Source organism: Vicugna pacos, chromosome 15, assembly GCF_048564905.1.
Source record: "Vicugna pacos chromosome 15, VicPac4, whole genome shotgun sequence".
NCBI classification, from domain to species: domain Eukaryota; kingdom Metazoa; phylum Chordata; class Mammalia; order Artiodactyla; family Camelidae; genus Vicugna; species Vicugna pacos.
In genome coordinates this window covers 3,366,899-3,383,135 of record NC_133001.1, presented here as the reverse complement: position 1 = coordinate 3,383,135, position 16,237 = coordinate 3,366,899, and the positions used below count along the sequence as shown (strand labels likewise).

Below are 16,237 nucleotides of genomic sequence, written 5' to 3'. Positions count from 1 at the left end.
ACTTTAATAAGTGTTGAGGGAGCATGGGATTTTTAGGGCAGTGAAACTATTTTGTATGATACTATATGGGCAGATACATGTCATTATATATCGATCAAAATGCATAGAGTGTACAGCACAAAGGGTGACTCACAGTGTAAACTGTGGCCTTTGATAATGATGTGTTGGTGTTAGCTCGTGAATTCTCACAAATGAAGCACACTGGTGCAGAATGTTGATAGTGGGGAAGGCTGTGTTGGGGGAAGGAGAGAGGGTATAAGTGGGAACTGCACTTTCTGCTGTTTTGCTGTGAATTTAAAACTGCTCTAAAAACTAATCTATTAAATTTTTTTTTAAGTGTGTTGCTAGTACTTTAACCAAGCTGATCAATGAAATAGAGTGCATAAATAAGCCAAATACATAGAATATTTAGCAATGAAAGCCATCCTTCCTGTACGTAGATATTCAAGAAGTGTTTGTTTATAACTGGCAATACAGTGGTGGACAAAATTGATGTGATTCCTGCCTTCTGGGAGTCTACAGTCTGGTTAGGAGACCAACATGAAATAAACAGACATAGAAATAAATATTATACAGAAATGAACTTATTTTCTTCCCTCTAATATCTCTGCGAAGAAAGGATTGTAATACAGTTTGTAAATTCAGAGGAGTAGAGACTTTCCTTTGAATCTCATTATATGTTAGCATCACAGGACTTAAATAAGTGGACAATGTAATAAAGGATTGTAAGCACATTTGTTCGTTCTTATTTCATTCTCTCTGACAGAGTTTTGAAGAGAACCTTGCTCCAGAAGAACGTTTTTCTCCCTTGGATCTTTTTAACAAAATCCAAGAACAGAATGAAGAACTTGGACTGATTATTGATTTAACATATACTTGCCGCTATTATAAACCAGAGGTAAAGGGAATCCTTAATTGAAAAGAACCTTCTTTCTGATACTGTAATAATTCGTTGTATTTCAGTAGTTAGCAGCTTCTGCTGAGGTGAATCCTGGCCTTCTTTCATGGGTGATAGTTCCAAAAGGGAAGCAAGTGGTTTCCTTAATTACACATACCTAATTGTTGTCTCAAAATGAGATTAAAGACGTGAACTGAATTATAATATTTGGCAGTGGGCTCTGGGTATGCTTAGGAAATTCTGTAAGCTTCCCTATTCTATATTTTGAAAAGGAAGCAAACTTTTAGTTAAGAATAGTAGTAGCCTAAAAGGAAAGAAAGGAACATCCGTTATGTCGTTAGCATTTATTTTAAGCAGTTGCCTGAGCATGTGTAAGTGTCACAGTGCAAGGTAGTTGTTCTCTGAGTTTTGTGCTTTCTTTTCCCAATATCTTTTGATATGATACAGAAACCCATAGATTCTGTTGGCCCACGTGGGACATAACTGGTGGGAAAGAATTACTCTTTTTCTGACCTGTTCCATGGCCTTGGAAAACAGTGACACCTAATGTTTGTTAATGTTTGTGTAGCAGTTTGCCATTAGCTTAGTTAATCCTCACAGCAGTCCTTTGCTGATGAAGTATCGGTGGCACCAATGTCTCTGAGTGCTTACTCTGCATCAAGCTAACAGCGCATAGACAGTTATAATTGCTAAGTTTATGGATGATGAAACTGAGACTCAGAAAAGGAAGAATTGAAATTTGAACCCAGTTATTCCTCTTTTTTTAAATTGTGGTAAAATACATGTGAGTAATATTTATCGTTTTAACCATTTATAAGTGTTTATCATCCTCAACAAAAACTATTAAACGCTAACAAGCCCATTTCCCTCGCGCCAGCCCTTAGTGACCTCTGTTCTGCTTTCTGTCTCTGTGACGTACCTGGAATAGGTACCTCCAGTAAGTGGAATCATGCAATATTTGTCCTTCTATGTCTGGCTTATTTCATTCAACTTAGTTTTTTCAAGGTCCATCCATGTTACAGCATTTAACAAAATGCCATTCCTTCTTATGGCTCAGTAAATTCCATTCTGTGTATATACCATATTTTGTTACTCATCTGATGATTGACACTTAGGTTGTTTCCGCCTTTTGGCTATTGGGAATCATGCTGCTGTGCACACTGGTGTGCAAATATTTGTTCAAATCCCTGCTCTCGGTTCTTTCAGTCGTGCGGTATAGGTGAGAGTAGAGTTGTTGGATCATACGGTGGTTTTATGTTTAACCTCTGAGAAACTGCCAAACTGGTTTCTACAGGGTCGTCTTGTTTTTAAACAATTGTCACAGGTTTTAAATGTATCCAGAAGTAGACAGAATACTGTGAGTGTTCCTTGTCTATCCAGGAACTCATCCAGCTTTCATATTTATCAGCTGATGGCTGTCGTGTTTCATCTGTACTCCTGCCTGTCTCACCCTATTCTATATTATTTTGAAGCAGATCCCAGATATTGTGTAATGACACCTATATATTTTGGTATGTATATGTAAAATATAGGATTTTTATTCCTTAATATCATTTTTAATATTAAATATCCAGTCAGCACTCAGATTTGCAGTTGTCACCTGAATGTCATAAAAATTGTTTTTAAGAATTTTGAATTAGATCCAAATAAGGTCCGCACTTTGCTTCTGATCGTTAGGTCTCTGAACTCTTACTTAATCGATATGTCTTCCCTTCATGCCTGTCTAACTTTTTTTCCCTCTTTGAATTATGTTTTTTAAAGAAACTAGGTAGTTTGCCTCGTCTAGATTTCGATGATCGCATTGCATGTATTGTTAACATATTCTTCAATGCTTTTATTTCCTGTAGATGGGTAGTTGGACCTGGAGACTTGATCAGAATGAAGCTTGAATTTTTATTTTTAATTTTTTGAGGGGGAGGGACACAGTTTCATAGGTGAGGATGTGTTCTGTGGAGACTTGATTGTCTCTTTCTGTGGTATCAGCAGTCACTGATGATTGACACCTGCATCCACTAACTCATCTGGGGCTTCAAAAACTGGTGAATCCTGTTATTCCTTTTCCCCTTATTAGCAGCGTGTGTTTCTATCAAGAGAAGGTTCCCCTCATCAGCCGTTTGGCTGCCCGGTTATATGGAGGCGTGATTCTCCCCTTTTCTTAGAATAAAAATGATGAGTTGGCTTTCAGAATAATGTGTTGATTCTTAAATGTCCTCCAGGGGTGACCTGTTTGTTTATTTACGTGTTTGTCTGTCTATTTACTTAAGTAATTTTCTGCATTTCACTGTGAACTCCACTACAGCCAGTTTTCTAACTGAGTCCCCTGTCTTCCGCCAGTTGCAGCTTCTCAGTTTGGCTCCTGAGTCCTTTTGACATGACATGATGTGACATGACAGCTGCTTCTAGGCTTTTTCAGTGGTCAGAGCTAGGAAATGTGTTTATATGTTTGTTTTTAATATAAAGTACATCATAGGTTGATAATGATACTGCAGAGTTTCCACTTCATCTCATCTGTGTTTTACTGGTATCTACGGTCTCCCACCCCAGGAATACCAGTTCTCAACCAGCTCTGTTTCCCAGTTCAAATCTAAGTTCTTCTGACTGTGTTCTGCTTAGATCACAGCTGCTTCATGGCCCTTGGCATGTAAGACATTAGGCAGGACTGTTTACATGCATTCACTTACATGGACTCGGCTTTTCCTTCTGTGTGCCTAGTCACCTCCCATTCTGTAGTTTTAATGGAAATCAAGTGATACTTCCTGGGCAAAGCTGCTTTGGAAAAAAATGGCTCTTTTATCAGAATGACTGACATATTAAGTTTAATATAATCTCTTGGTTTGTTAGTCTGCCTCCTCTAATTAATTTTTTATTCTTTCCCTACAAATGAAATAATATACATTTTTATGCTTTGCCTTCTAGGACTTACCAGAAACTGTTCCTTATTTAAAAATTTATACAGTTGGGCATCAGATACCTGATGATGGCACTATTTTTAAATTCAAATGTGCTGTTAATGGGTTTTTGAAAGAGAACGAAGATAATGGTGAGTTTTTCTTTTTTCCTCTTACTTGAACTTGGGTGTACATTTTGAATGGGGTTGGGGATTTTTAATATTTTTGATATTTCTGACATCAGGCCTGTTATGTTTGGTAACGTTAAGGTGGAAATGTCATACGATGCTAATCGAATTAGGTGTTTCTCCTTTTTATGGTTACAAACCATTTGGTTTGGAAAGAGAAATATGTACTGAACTGGTTTACTTACCTCTTTTTAAAACATTTGAATGAGAAATTTATAATAAAATAAAAATGTTCTTCTGTCCTATTTATTGGCTAAGAGTTGAGAGGTAGAAGAGGAAATTAAGAATCTCCAGTTTTTAGCATATATAAAAGAGAAAACAGAAAGCAAAATTGTGGAGTGAGACAGACCCCTAGAAGCAAAACAAAACAGAGTGGACCAGGGGAGTGCAATCTTCATCGTGTGTGTTTAACATAGTTCTGCTGGGGTTTTTTTTCCCCCCACTTTGGGTGCCCGTGAGGAAGGACACTACAAACTCTTATTCTTCAGGCAGGAAGAACTTAAAAAGGCTGGTGTTTTCTTGTTCTGCTTTAAGATCTACCTTACTCTGTTGAAATTAGACCTGAATAGCTTCTGAATTTTAAAGCTCCCCTTGCCTTTTTCTGGCATCTAACTATCAGAAAGAAGGTGATATTTGCCATACTTTAAGATGGAGGAATCTTGTCTTTGGAAAGCCACTGACCCACAGGACAAAGTACTCATTTTGCCCTCTTTTTAAATTTAGCCTGAGGAGTGTGCACTTTATTCAATAAACCTGATAGTGCATATTCTGTGTGTCCATAAAATGATACACATACACACAGAACAGCGAGTAGGGGAGGCAGACAGAGGTGGAGGCGGGAAGATACGGGATGGGAGGTGAGAGAGAGACTAGAATTTTAAGATAAATTTTCAAACTGTAACCTGGTGGCCTAATGCAGGCACTAGCTCTTAAATATCTTAAGCCCCATTCACAGGTCTTCCCTGTACTTTTAAAACTTGGGAGGCTTGGCCTGGCCTGGGATAGCAGGGTGTCTACAGAGGAGGTAGATGATCTGATTTGTATTAACTGTAGCCACAGAAACATTACCTCTTAGCTGTTAGGGTGCAGCTGCAGGCTGCTCGCTTCTTCCAGGCTCCTTTGTGTGGAACCGTTCCTCAGTGTTCTCTGCTTCGGGAGGGCCAGGAGATCCTTAGGAGTGCATGAGAACACGCCTGTAAGTCTTGATTGTTCCCACGTTGTACCGAGGCTGACCCTCTGTTGGTCTTGTGCCTGCGCTGGGCTGACTTCACTGTGCTCCCTGCCATAGCAGTCTCGGGACCTGGCTTATGATCCCTTTTGGCTACCGCTGCTGGAGCCTCTCCCACAGGTGCCAGGCTCACTGATGAAGGAAGAGGAGGACGCTACGCTGTCCACTCCCCAGCATTGGTAATGACTCAGGAAATAAACTGAGTTAGTAAACTTTGTGAGCCTTTGAGGTTTGCTATTAGGACACGGGGAGACAGAGGTGAATGGTAGTCTGTTCATTTAGAAGCTCAGTTATCTAGGAAGATAAACATGTAGTGACTGTGTGTCACTGTGTGTTACTACATGTTTATTTGTGGGTTAATTATAATAAAAGGATTAAGTGCAGCAGGAAATTGGAGGCGAGACCGAGGAAGGCCTGACCGAGGAGGTAGCAGTTGAGCTGGGCTTGGGGGAAGAGGATTTTGCCAGAATGGGGAAAGGACAGCCCAGATCTTGAGAAGAAGGCACAGGGCTTGAGTTTGTGCTGCGGAGGGGCAGCTCCGGTCTGCCTAGAGGGGAGTGGGAAAGGGCGAAGAATTCGTTTGTTCATTTTCAGCACGTTTTTATATGACACCTTCTGAGTTGAAGGCACTGTGCTAGGAAGTAGGAACAGGACAAAGTTCTGCCCTTGTGTACTTTACATTCTAGCTGGGGAGAGAGATAAATTAATAAGTAAATATATGGAGTGTCAAGTGGTGATAAGTGCTTTGGATAATAAATGAAATTTAAAAAGGTGAGGGAATGTGGTCGGTGATCAGGGAAGGCTTCTCTATTAAGATGTCATTTGAGCAGAGCCTTAAAGAAAGTTAGAAACCAAGCTATTGGGCATGTGGGGGGAAAGGGATTACGAGGGGCTGGGGGTGGGAGGGAGTGTTCTAAAGCAGCGAGAATAGTAGGTGCAAAGTCCCTGAGACACGACTGTGCTTGGCACGTTTGAGGAATAGTGAGGAGACCAGTATGGCTGGACAGGAGAGTGAGCGAGGTCAGAGCAGTAGAAAATGGGATCCTGGAGGATGGCAGGGGACAGGAGGCAGGTGGCTCAAGTAGGTCCTTGTTAAGTCATGGTTTGGACTTACAGTTCAGTTGGAGAGACAGATTGATAATGTGTTGATAAAGAGGTCTAAATGCTGTGCTAGAACTTTGGGCTTCATTCTGTGCTAAATGAAGATTCTTAAGGAAGGGAGCAGCCCAGTCAAGTTTATATTTTAGAAAGATGACATCTTCCATATGGAGGAGCAGTCGAAATAGAAGAGATTAGAGGTAGGGAGGTAGTAACGAGTAATGCCTTCCTGCCAGGCACCATCTAGTCCTAGACATAAATTTTGCGGAAATCAACTACATGTTCTTTTTTATTTACTTCCTCATTTTTTTTTTTAATGAGGGACTGAGGAATACTAGGACGTAGATGGGAAAAGTTGAGACGCGGTTCTGGTCTTTGTTCTGTTTGCCTGCGGTGCAGTTTGGGCTTAGTCTCCACGTCTTACTTTCCATTGCCAAGTACGAACAGGGCTGTTCGCCCGAGAACTGGACAGGCACGTAGACCTGTGGTGTGTGAGGGGCTGCAAACGAGAGAAGGGGTGGAAGCGCTTTGGGGACTTAAGAATATTTCAGAAACCATTTGTTCTTTTTTAATATCAAGTATTAAAAGTGAAGGCAGGGGAGAGTAGAGCTCAGTGGTAGAGTATGTGCGTAGCATGCATGAAGTCCTGGATTCAATCCCCAGCACCTCCATTAAGAAATAAATAAATAAACCTAATTAATTCTCCTCCCCTCCAAAAAAAAAAGTTAGCAATAAAAGAATAAAATAAAAAGAAAGAAAAAAAAATTTTTAAGTGAAGGCAATCCATTTGTTTCACTCAAAAACAAATTGCATTCTTGTTTTCTCCCCCACTTCCTTATCTCTATGACCAAATCAGTTCCTGTGGGGCATTCTATATTAAGACAAATGGGTTTGTTTCAGTTAGTGCCTGACCAGACCTTCTCCAGTTTATGCCATTGCATCTAATTGGAGGCTGTACAAAATTTCCCAGAGACAATGAATTTTGGCTTTACGTTAATTCTTTACAGTATGTTCCTGCAGAAACATTTTTCTTCAGGGTTTGTCCTTTTCAAGATAGTGGTATTGTTGTGGTAACTAATAAATGCTATTCTTCAGGAAATTATATAATTTGTTTTTAGTATATGCACTTCACTCATTTAATTCCATATTGCCTGTTTTGTAGACAGACTTATTGGTGTCCACTGTACCCATGGTTTAAACAGGACTGGCTACCTCATCTGCAGGTGAGTTGCCAACCCCAAGAGGCAGATCATGTTTAAATTGTTTTGTTTACAGTAGTAATGTAAGCTATTGTAAGCTGAATACAGAAAATGCAATCAACATAGAAATATATGAAGAAAAAAGTCATCCTGCCCCCACTCATATACTACCACCAGTAACAATTTAGCACATACTTTTTTCAGACTTAAAAAATACAAATATAATCTGCAGGGGATTGGTTCCAGGATGCCTGCTTCCCCATCATGAATGCTAAAGTCCTCTCAAAGACTTAAAGATACTCAGATCCCTTCTGTAAAATGGTATAGTCTAGTCGGTGATTTGATGGTGTAATACTTAGACATTCTGGTTTATAATTTAATATATGGTGGACATCTTTCTATAAAAATATTTGGAGGCCTTGTTCTTTTTTAAAGGCTGCATTTTTTCTTTGCTTACAGTGGATATAAAGTTTGGAATTTTTTAATATTTTAAAACATTGAAGTAATGAACGTTCCTATGTGAGCATCTTGGAATATATATGCTATTGTCTCAGATAACTTCACTCAGAATAGAACTTCTGAATCAAAGAATTTATACCCTTATGCTTTTTGTGGCTGTTGCTACACTGTACCAATTTATGTTTGTTCATTCAGAAAATATGTATTGAGCATCTGTTACGTTTAAGCACAGTGCCGGGTGCTGGCAAGAAGACTTGTGAAATTTTGTGAGCAAAGACTTGGCCTGCCCTTTGTGAGTTCTGACAGTCTAGAGCGGGAATAGATATTCAAGAATCACACAAATGCACACAGAATTACGACTCTGACAAGTACCCAGAAGGAGAGGGACGCGGTACCTGTCAGAAGTGCATATTATCAGGAGGATTTGACCTCATCCTAGAGGTCAGAGGTATTTGGGGGGATGTTTGACATCTGACATCTGGAGGAGGAGTAGCTATTTACCAGATAGGGACATTGGAGAGAGATCTCTGGGCATAAGGAACAGTACGGGGCCCTGTAAGAGGAAGCACACGCTGCGAATGGAACTGGCCAGGAAGGCGGGGCTCTGGGGGAGTGAGGATGTCATTAAAAATGCAGCCGGAAGTGAGGATAGGAGCTGGATCATGCAGGCTTATGTTTCAGGTTGTAGACTGTATCTTAAGAGTTAAAGAAAACCAAGATGGGGAGGGTATAGCTCAAGTGGTAGAGCGCATGCTTAGCATACACAAGGTCCTGGGTTCGATCCCCAGTACCTCCTCTAAAAATAAATAATGAAGTAAACCTAATTACTTCCCCTCTAAAAAATAAAGAGTTAAAGAAAACCATTGAACTTTTTTTGTGGAAGATGAGCTTGTGGAACATGATCAAATTTGCATTTTCAACCTATCATTTTGCTACTGAGTGGAGAATACACTGCAGGGAGGGAAAAAAACGGGGAGTAAGGAAGCGAATTAGGAGACTTGTAGAAATTGGGTGTAAGGTGGCTTGGACCAGGGTGTGGCAGTCCCTTGGGTGGAAGGATGTGGATGTATTCTAGAGAGAGTTGGGCAACGTCACTGTCAGGGCTTGGCGATGGGTGAGGATGAGGGTGAGGAGGAAGCAGCTCTCGGTCATGGCGATCGCTAGCTTCTCCTGTGGTTGGTTAGATAGTGTTTTTTAGATATGATGTTAATATTTTTCCCAATTTGTATTTTATTTGTTGGTTCCCAGTGAATACTCTGTCATATTGTCTCCTTTTTTTTAGTTTACAAAGCATTTTTTTAAAATTGAAGTACAGTCAGTTATAATGTGTCAGTTTCTGCTGTACAGCACAGTGTCCCAGTCATGCATATACACACATAAATTCGTTTTTTTTTAAAGGTTACTACAAGATATTGAACATAGTTCCCTATGCTATACAGAAGAAACGTTTAAAAATCTATTTTTATATATAGTGGCTAACATTTGTAAATCTCAAACTCCCAAATTTATCCCTTCCCACCCCCTCCCCCCCGTAACCACAAGATAGTTTACTGAGTCTGCGAGTCTGTTTGTTTAGTTTACAAAGCATTTTGATCAAAGCTGACTGCTGTCAGTTATCAGATACCTTTTAAACATCTGTCAGATTGGTTCTGTATTTTATTCTCTTTCATTTATTAATTAAATTGTTGTATGAATATAAACAATTATATTAATAGACTTTCTACAGTTGAGTCATTCTTGCATCCTTGGCATAAAGCCTTTTTGTAGTCATGGTATATCAGTCTTTAATAAATCATTGATTAGATGTGCTGATATTTTCTTAAGATTTTTTTACCTCTATAAAGTAAAATTGGACCTTTTTTGCAAAAATTTAATTTTTTTCTTTTTATTTACAAATGACTCAAATTATGTTGTTTTGTTAGATACTTGATTGATGTAGAAGGCATGAGGCCAGATGATGCAATTGAATGTAAGTATGAGGGTGTCACTATTATTCCCTTTTTATAAAACTTGAAGGTAGAAATGTAGATGTATTTCTCAAATTTTGGAAAAAAAGTTTGTAATTCATTTGTTCTGACATTTTACCGAAAGTTTCTGTATCTGGAAATAGCGAGATAATAACAGCCTGACTAATCAGTTGGTGGATTTCAGCTTTGATCTGCTTTCTCTGGGAGAGGTTTGCTTTTTGTACAGTTATTTCTAACAGTTCATCCACTCCTCAGTATTCAATAGGTGCCGAGGACATTGCTTAGAAAGACAAAACTACATTGAAGACCTTCGAAATGGTCCCATGAGAAAGTAAGTCGCATTTTATGCATAGTAGCTGTGGTCAGGGAGATGTAGTTTTGTATCATTTAAGTTGCATGTAACCATTCTTCTTGTAGTTTGTTCACTTGCTCTGGGAAACCTGAACAAATAGGAATGGGGGAGGACGGGATTGTTACTTTCATGGGCCAAAATGTAGTCACTTAATTGGCTGCTAAATTTGGAAACCAGTAATATTGTGTGGAAACACTCTCTTTGAGGAATCAAGATTCCAGTATATCCAGATCAAGTGGTTTTGAAGACTCAGCATATATGATGGGACCAGTCCACACCCCTTACAGGTCTGTTAACCAAGGACCTAGGCATAACCTCCATTGGACCCAAGGTTACCCACCACCTTCCCGGCATTTCTACACCAAGACCCAGGATTTTCAGCAGTCAGTAAGGTATCTCTGCTTTCCTTGTGTCTAGAATTGAAATAGAAATTAATATTATAAACTAACACAAATACATTATGATAATAGTGAAGAATTAGTGTTTCCTTGCTGATCAGTGTCAACCAAGAGGTACCATTTGCTCCATATTTTGCATTTAGGGCTGGAAAATCAAGTATAGGACAGAGAATACGTGACTTTTCAGAAGCAACTGGGAAAAGGACTTGGAGATTTTTATGGATTATTGAGCTTGGTCTAAGCCAGCAATCTGACGCGTGCACCGGAAGTGAGCTCTTATTCTTAGGCTACAGTGGTACTGGTATAGTTTTCAGAATAAGGAAGGTTGTTATTTAAGGGTAAACACAAATTGTAGGGAAAGCAGTAAAATTTCAGTAGAGAAATGTGTAAAGGAGTTGAACACATAGATCACATAAAGCTCAGTACAGTTAAACTAGCAAGGTACTATTCTTTGCCTGTTAATTTAGCAACTGTTTCTGATAAGACAGCCCAGGGTAGTGGTTGTCAGGTTGGACCTGCATTTGCATCCTGGCTCTGCTCTTCACCTTCTGTGTGATCTTGGGTAAGATCTCTAAATTTCTATTTTCTCATCAGTCAGATGGAAACTTTAATAACATTATATGTAAAAATTTTAACAATATATAGCTTGGGATTGTTGTTGTAAATTGCATTGTAAACTTCTAACTTTCAAAAAGATGTTGGCATTTTTATTGTTTTGGGGGGAGGGTAGGTACTGGGATTGAACCCAGGACCTTGTGAGTGCTAATCACGCACTCTACCACTGAGCTCTACCCTCCCCCTGGCATTTTTAGAAGATGTAAACATTTTAAAAAGATGGTGCTTGTGTTGCCAGTGGCACTGGAAATTGATATAGCTCCTTTGAAACATAACTGTCACAGCCATAAACATGCTCATACACGGTAATTCTACGTTGAGACTAAGCAAATCCTTCAAAATATGGGAAAAGCTACATCTAAATCATTCGGCACATTTCTCAAACTCCCTACTGTGTATCAGACACTGGACTAGGCGCTCAGGATACAGTGGTATATGTTCTGAGACATTAATCCCAGCATGATTTACAGTAGTGGAAAAATTGGTAGCAGCTTGTATTTCTAACAGTGAAAAACAGCCAAGTAAATTATTATATCTATACTATGATAATTTTATGAAGCCATTGAAAGTGATAGCTCACTTACGATAAGGGAAAATAACAGGTTATGATTCAAGTCAGAAAAGATACTAGGGAGAAATAGACCAAAAGGAGGTGTGAACCAGTTTAATTAGATTAAGTAGGATTGAGAGGGGTGGGGGGGGGCGTGTTTACTTGTCAGATTTCCAGATTTGCTTTTGTATGATCATATTAGATTTTCCTGATCTTGCTTTTGAAACAATTAAATTTCAATTTTTCAAATTTGTTGTACATGCCATGGCTAGAATCTCTACATTTTATAATTGATCTATCTGTGTATTTATTTGTAAAGTGAAAGCAAGTTTCTGTTTTCAGAAATAAATAGCTTCTGTTTCATATCATCCCTTCCAGACTTGGAAAGTATCTGATGAGAATAGTGTAGGCATTTATCTCTATAGGGAAAGGTGGAAAGACTTCTGGAAACTACAGTGTGTCAGGGTGTTGTGGTGGGTAATTTAAATACATCAACTTAAATTTACCTTCAGAACAACCCAGGAAGATGGGAAGTATTATCAGCTCCATTTTATAAAGAACTAAGAAATCCAAAGATTAAGCAATTTTGCCTGCTAAAATCACACAGGTAGAAAACAGTAGAACCAGAGTGTCTATGTATTATTTTATAAAGCTTATATATTTTATTAAAGCTAAGAATAGTTTATTACTTTTGTTTTGTTTAAGAACATTTTCACAGAATCAGAACGTTTACCAGAGAGGCCATATTCCTCCTCCTGGTCCCCCTGGAGAGAACTATTTACAGAGGAGGTACTCTTGGAACGTAAAGCCAAATGCCAGTCCAGCAGCCCAGAACAGAAGGTGGTATCCTGGCAGTTACTACAGACTACCCTACCCGGCCTATTGTGGATGGACGGAGTGACACAGACCTACCCTGGAGATCTGTCTGGAGACACAGGACTGAAGACGGCTGGAGGGACTTTTTATAAGATCAGGTCAAACGAGGTTTATAATCTATTTTATTGCTCCCTTAGGCATTCAAGCTTAAGGGAAAATTGTGATACGCACCTCTTTGCTGGTAACTTTGCAGTATTTACAACAGTGAAGAAAATAATCTGTCGTTCCAATTTTAAATTTTTTTTAAAGGAAGATGACATTTTAGAATTAATAAAAGTAATAAAGAACTTCCCTCGTAAATTATTTTTTAAAATTCTGTTTTCCTTTACTTTGTATTTCCTTCTTTTTTTCCCCATGTATTTCCTTCTGACTAGAGTTGTGCTACTGGTGTGTGTGTGCAGAAATGTTTGGGGTTTTTGTCATGTTCTATTGATCCAGTGATTAAGGGTGTCCTTTTTCTCCCTGTAACTGTTCAAGATTTCTATTAAAATCTACCTAGGAGACAATCTCTTTAGAACCTAATCATTATTTGTAATTAATTTGTAGTGTTTTTGTGATTAGATATTTCTTTCTTTCTATTGTGGGATTTGACCAACTTCTTTTCACTGCATTATCAGAGATGCCATCTAAGACAGGAATGGATCAACTTTTAGGGATTGATTGTCAACTGAGCAAGAGAGGCTGATTGATAAACCTAAATGCTAAATGCTGGGTAATTTACTGGACAAGGTAATTGTTACCAGCTGGTAGAAGTATTCAGACAACCTGAAAACTTTTATAGGCTATAAAGGTTGCTTGATGAACAGAATAGGATGCAACATTTAAAGCCTGGAATATCTGGGAAGACTTGCATGGCTCCTTGTGTTCTGCTTCTGTGTCGAACACAACCTGCTGAGATCTTTCTCCACTTGCCTCTCACGGTGGAGTGGCGCCTTGACCTTGACTTTCGCTAAGTTGTCTCTTCTGGTTTACCTCTGGAACACACAGATGGATCACTTGGGAGGTGTTCATTAGTTTTAGTTGCAGAGGAAGCCAGAAAACTTTGTTTGCTCAAGGAAGTGTCTGACCATCATAACATCATAAGCCTTGGTAGGTATTTGATGAGTACTTGGGCAAATTGGCTTCATTTTCTTTTAAGCCTCTTGATTTTGAAGATTTCTATTGTAGAAAGTCAGATGCTACATGTGTTATTTTCTCTGCTTTCTTTTGTATGTGAACATCATGTGGAACCTGACCCTAAGGAGGTGCCCTAACTCAGCTGCTCCCTGCCCTGTATCTGATGAGCTCAACTTATTACCCTTCATCTAAGTGATGGCTCAGAAAGTTCTTTTCTGCCCACCACATTTAACAGAGATACAAGAGTTATTCTTGCTAAAAGGGCTGCTCTTGTGGAATTGTTCCCTAGGATACATCATGAATGCTCACTTGGAAAGAAGTTGGAGCAGACAATGGGTGAGGCCAAAAAAAGAACAATCAGGGGCAAGTACAGGAATCTAGCTAATCTGATAGTTTTAAGGAGTTTCTTGGCAAGCAGTCCCTGAGGAGGCCACTGCCAGTAGAAGCACCATCACAAAAGCACTGCCACCTTCAAGAACCTTCTTTGATCCTTTTGTCCTCTCTGTCCCTTCTCAAGTCAGTTATCAGCATGGCTTGTTGAAAACCAGTCTCCTTTCGCTACTTCGTGTCTCATTTATTCTTCAGCACACTATGGTTCTGGCTTCTCACATAATACCATAGAAAGTCCTCTGGCTAAAGGGACCAGGAACACTCTTTTGTAAAGGTCTTCAGTGGTTTACTTAATCTTTTAAAATGTTTATTTTTATTAAAAAAAACATATACAGGTAGCTTAACATTCAAATAGTTCTACTGAGATGGCTGTGAGAGTAGTCTTCGTATCAGCACCCTGCCCTCCCCTGACTGTCATTCCCCAGACGCAAGCACTCGAAGTATTTTTTGCATTATCTTCTAATATTTGCCTCCATATTTAAGTACTGTGCTTATATTGCCACTGCTTGATGTTTCTCTTTTTAATGTTATCTGTTGACTTCCTGCTGTGGAAGATGAGGACTTAGCTCATTCACATCCTCTTTCCCCCATCATCTTTTCAGTATAGCTGTTTCCCAACTTTCAGTTAAATCAGTATTCTAAGTTCACGTTATCTGCTAGGTAAATGCCATTCACCTCTGAGCCATGGTGTACCATGATGATGTTTCCTTTCTCAACCACTTTTGTCCCCTTCGTTTTTGCCTTTTTTTTTTTTTTTTTGCATCTTTTCCTATGGACCCATCACTAATTCATCCTCCAAATCTCCAACACCACTGTAACATTTCTCCTAACATGGATAGGATAAACACATCAGATTCTTTTTTGCTTGAAATCTTTCCCAGAGGCCTCTTGACCTACTCCAGGCTGGGCACTGTATTAGTTTGCCAGGGCTGCTTAAAAAAGGACCGCAGGCTGGGCGGCCTAAACGACGGGTAGTATTTTCTCACGGTTCTGGAAGCCGGAAGTCCGAGATCAAGGTGCTGGCGGGGCTGGTTTCTTCGGAGGCCTCTCTCCTTGACCTATTTAGATGGTTGCCTTCTCCCTTGGTCTTCACATGGTCTCCCCTCTGTGTCTGTGTCCAGGTTTCCTCTTAGAAGCTCACCAGTCATATTGCACTAGTACCCACCCTAATGACCCCATTTAAACTTACCTCTTTCAAGACCCTATCTGCAAACACAGCCACATTCTGAAGTCCTGGTGCTTAGGAGGACTTCAACATACGACTTTCGCCTGGGCACAACTCAACCTATGGCAGGCACCCTGGTGGTTCTCCACACCTGGGGCATAGCTCTCCCCTGGGACTTCTTGTCCTCGCCCTGGGCATTACTACGTCCCTCTGCTGTTTCCTGGATCCATAGCTGCTGCTTTCCTGATTTACTGCCCTGTTTGGTGGAGAACATCCTCCCATAGTTTTCCAAGAAGGATTAATGGGATGTAAATCTTTTGAGGCTTTGGCATGTCTGAAAGGGGTTTATTTTATTCTTTTTCTGCATTGATAGTTTGACAGGCTGTATACTTTTAAATGCATTTATACATTGTTTTCCATTGCTCATAGCTGCTGTTTGAAACCTTGTGCTATTCTGATTCCAGAACTTTGACTTGTGACCTGTAATTTTTTCTTTCTGAAAGCTTTAGGATCTTTATCTCAGGTGTCCTGAAATTTCATGCTATACCTTAGTGTGGGTATTTTTAAAATTCATAGTGCTAGATACTAAGTGAGGCCTTTCAGTCTGGCCTGAATGTGCATTGGTTTTGGAACTCTTTTCATCTTATCCTGTTTTCTTTTTGGGGAACTAATAAGTTGACTATTGAATTTTCTGAAGTGTACCTCCAAGTTAATTGTGTTTTTTATTTTCCACTTTTAATCTTTCCCTTTTTTTTTTAAAATCAGAATTGCCTCAGCTTTATTTTCTACTCTGTTAATTATTTAGGTTTTCTGCTGTATATTATATACATGTTTTTCTGCTATATATTTT

The 16,237-nt window shown here is 39.3% G+C and overlaps 1 protein-coding gene across 3 annotated transcripts in view; it reads left to right on the top strand.

Annotated features, from left to right (window-relative positions):
• LOC140685623 (RNA/RNP complex-1-interacting phosphatase-like) overlaps nucleotides 1-13,003 on the top strand; it is a 32,455-nt gene extending 19,452 nt beyond the window's left edge. For all 3 annotated transcript variants that reach the window (XM_072937466.1, XM_072937467.1, XM_072937465.1), the window contains 7 exons: nucleotides 767-898; nucleotides 3,815-3,938; nucleotides 7,463-7,523; nucleotides 9,881-9,927; nucleotides 10,181-10,256; nucleotides 10,484-10,669; nucleotides 12,546-13,003. In XM_072937466.1, coding sequence (XP_072793567.1) covers nucleotides 767-898; nucleotides 3,815-3,938; nucleotides 7,463-7,523; nucleotides 9,881-9,927; nucleotides 10,181-10,256; nucleotides 10,484-10,669; nucleotides 12,546-12,741 — 822 coding nt within the window. In that variant the 3' untranslated portion in view covers nucleotides 12,742-13,003. The remainder of the gene's footprint in view (nucleotides 1-766; nucleotides 899-3,814; nucleotides 3,939-7,462; nucleotides 7,524-9,880; nucleotides 9,928-10,180; nucleotides 10,257-10,483; nucleotides 10,670-12,545) is intronic.
• Nucleotides 13,004-16,237: the final 3,234 nt, after the last annotated feature.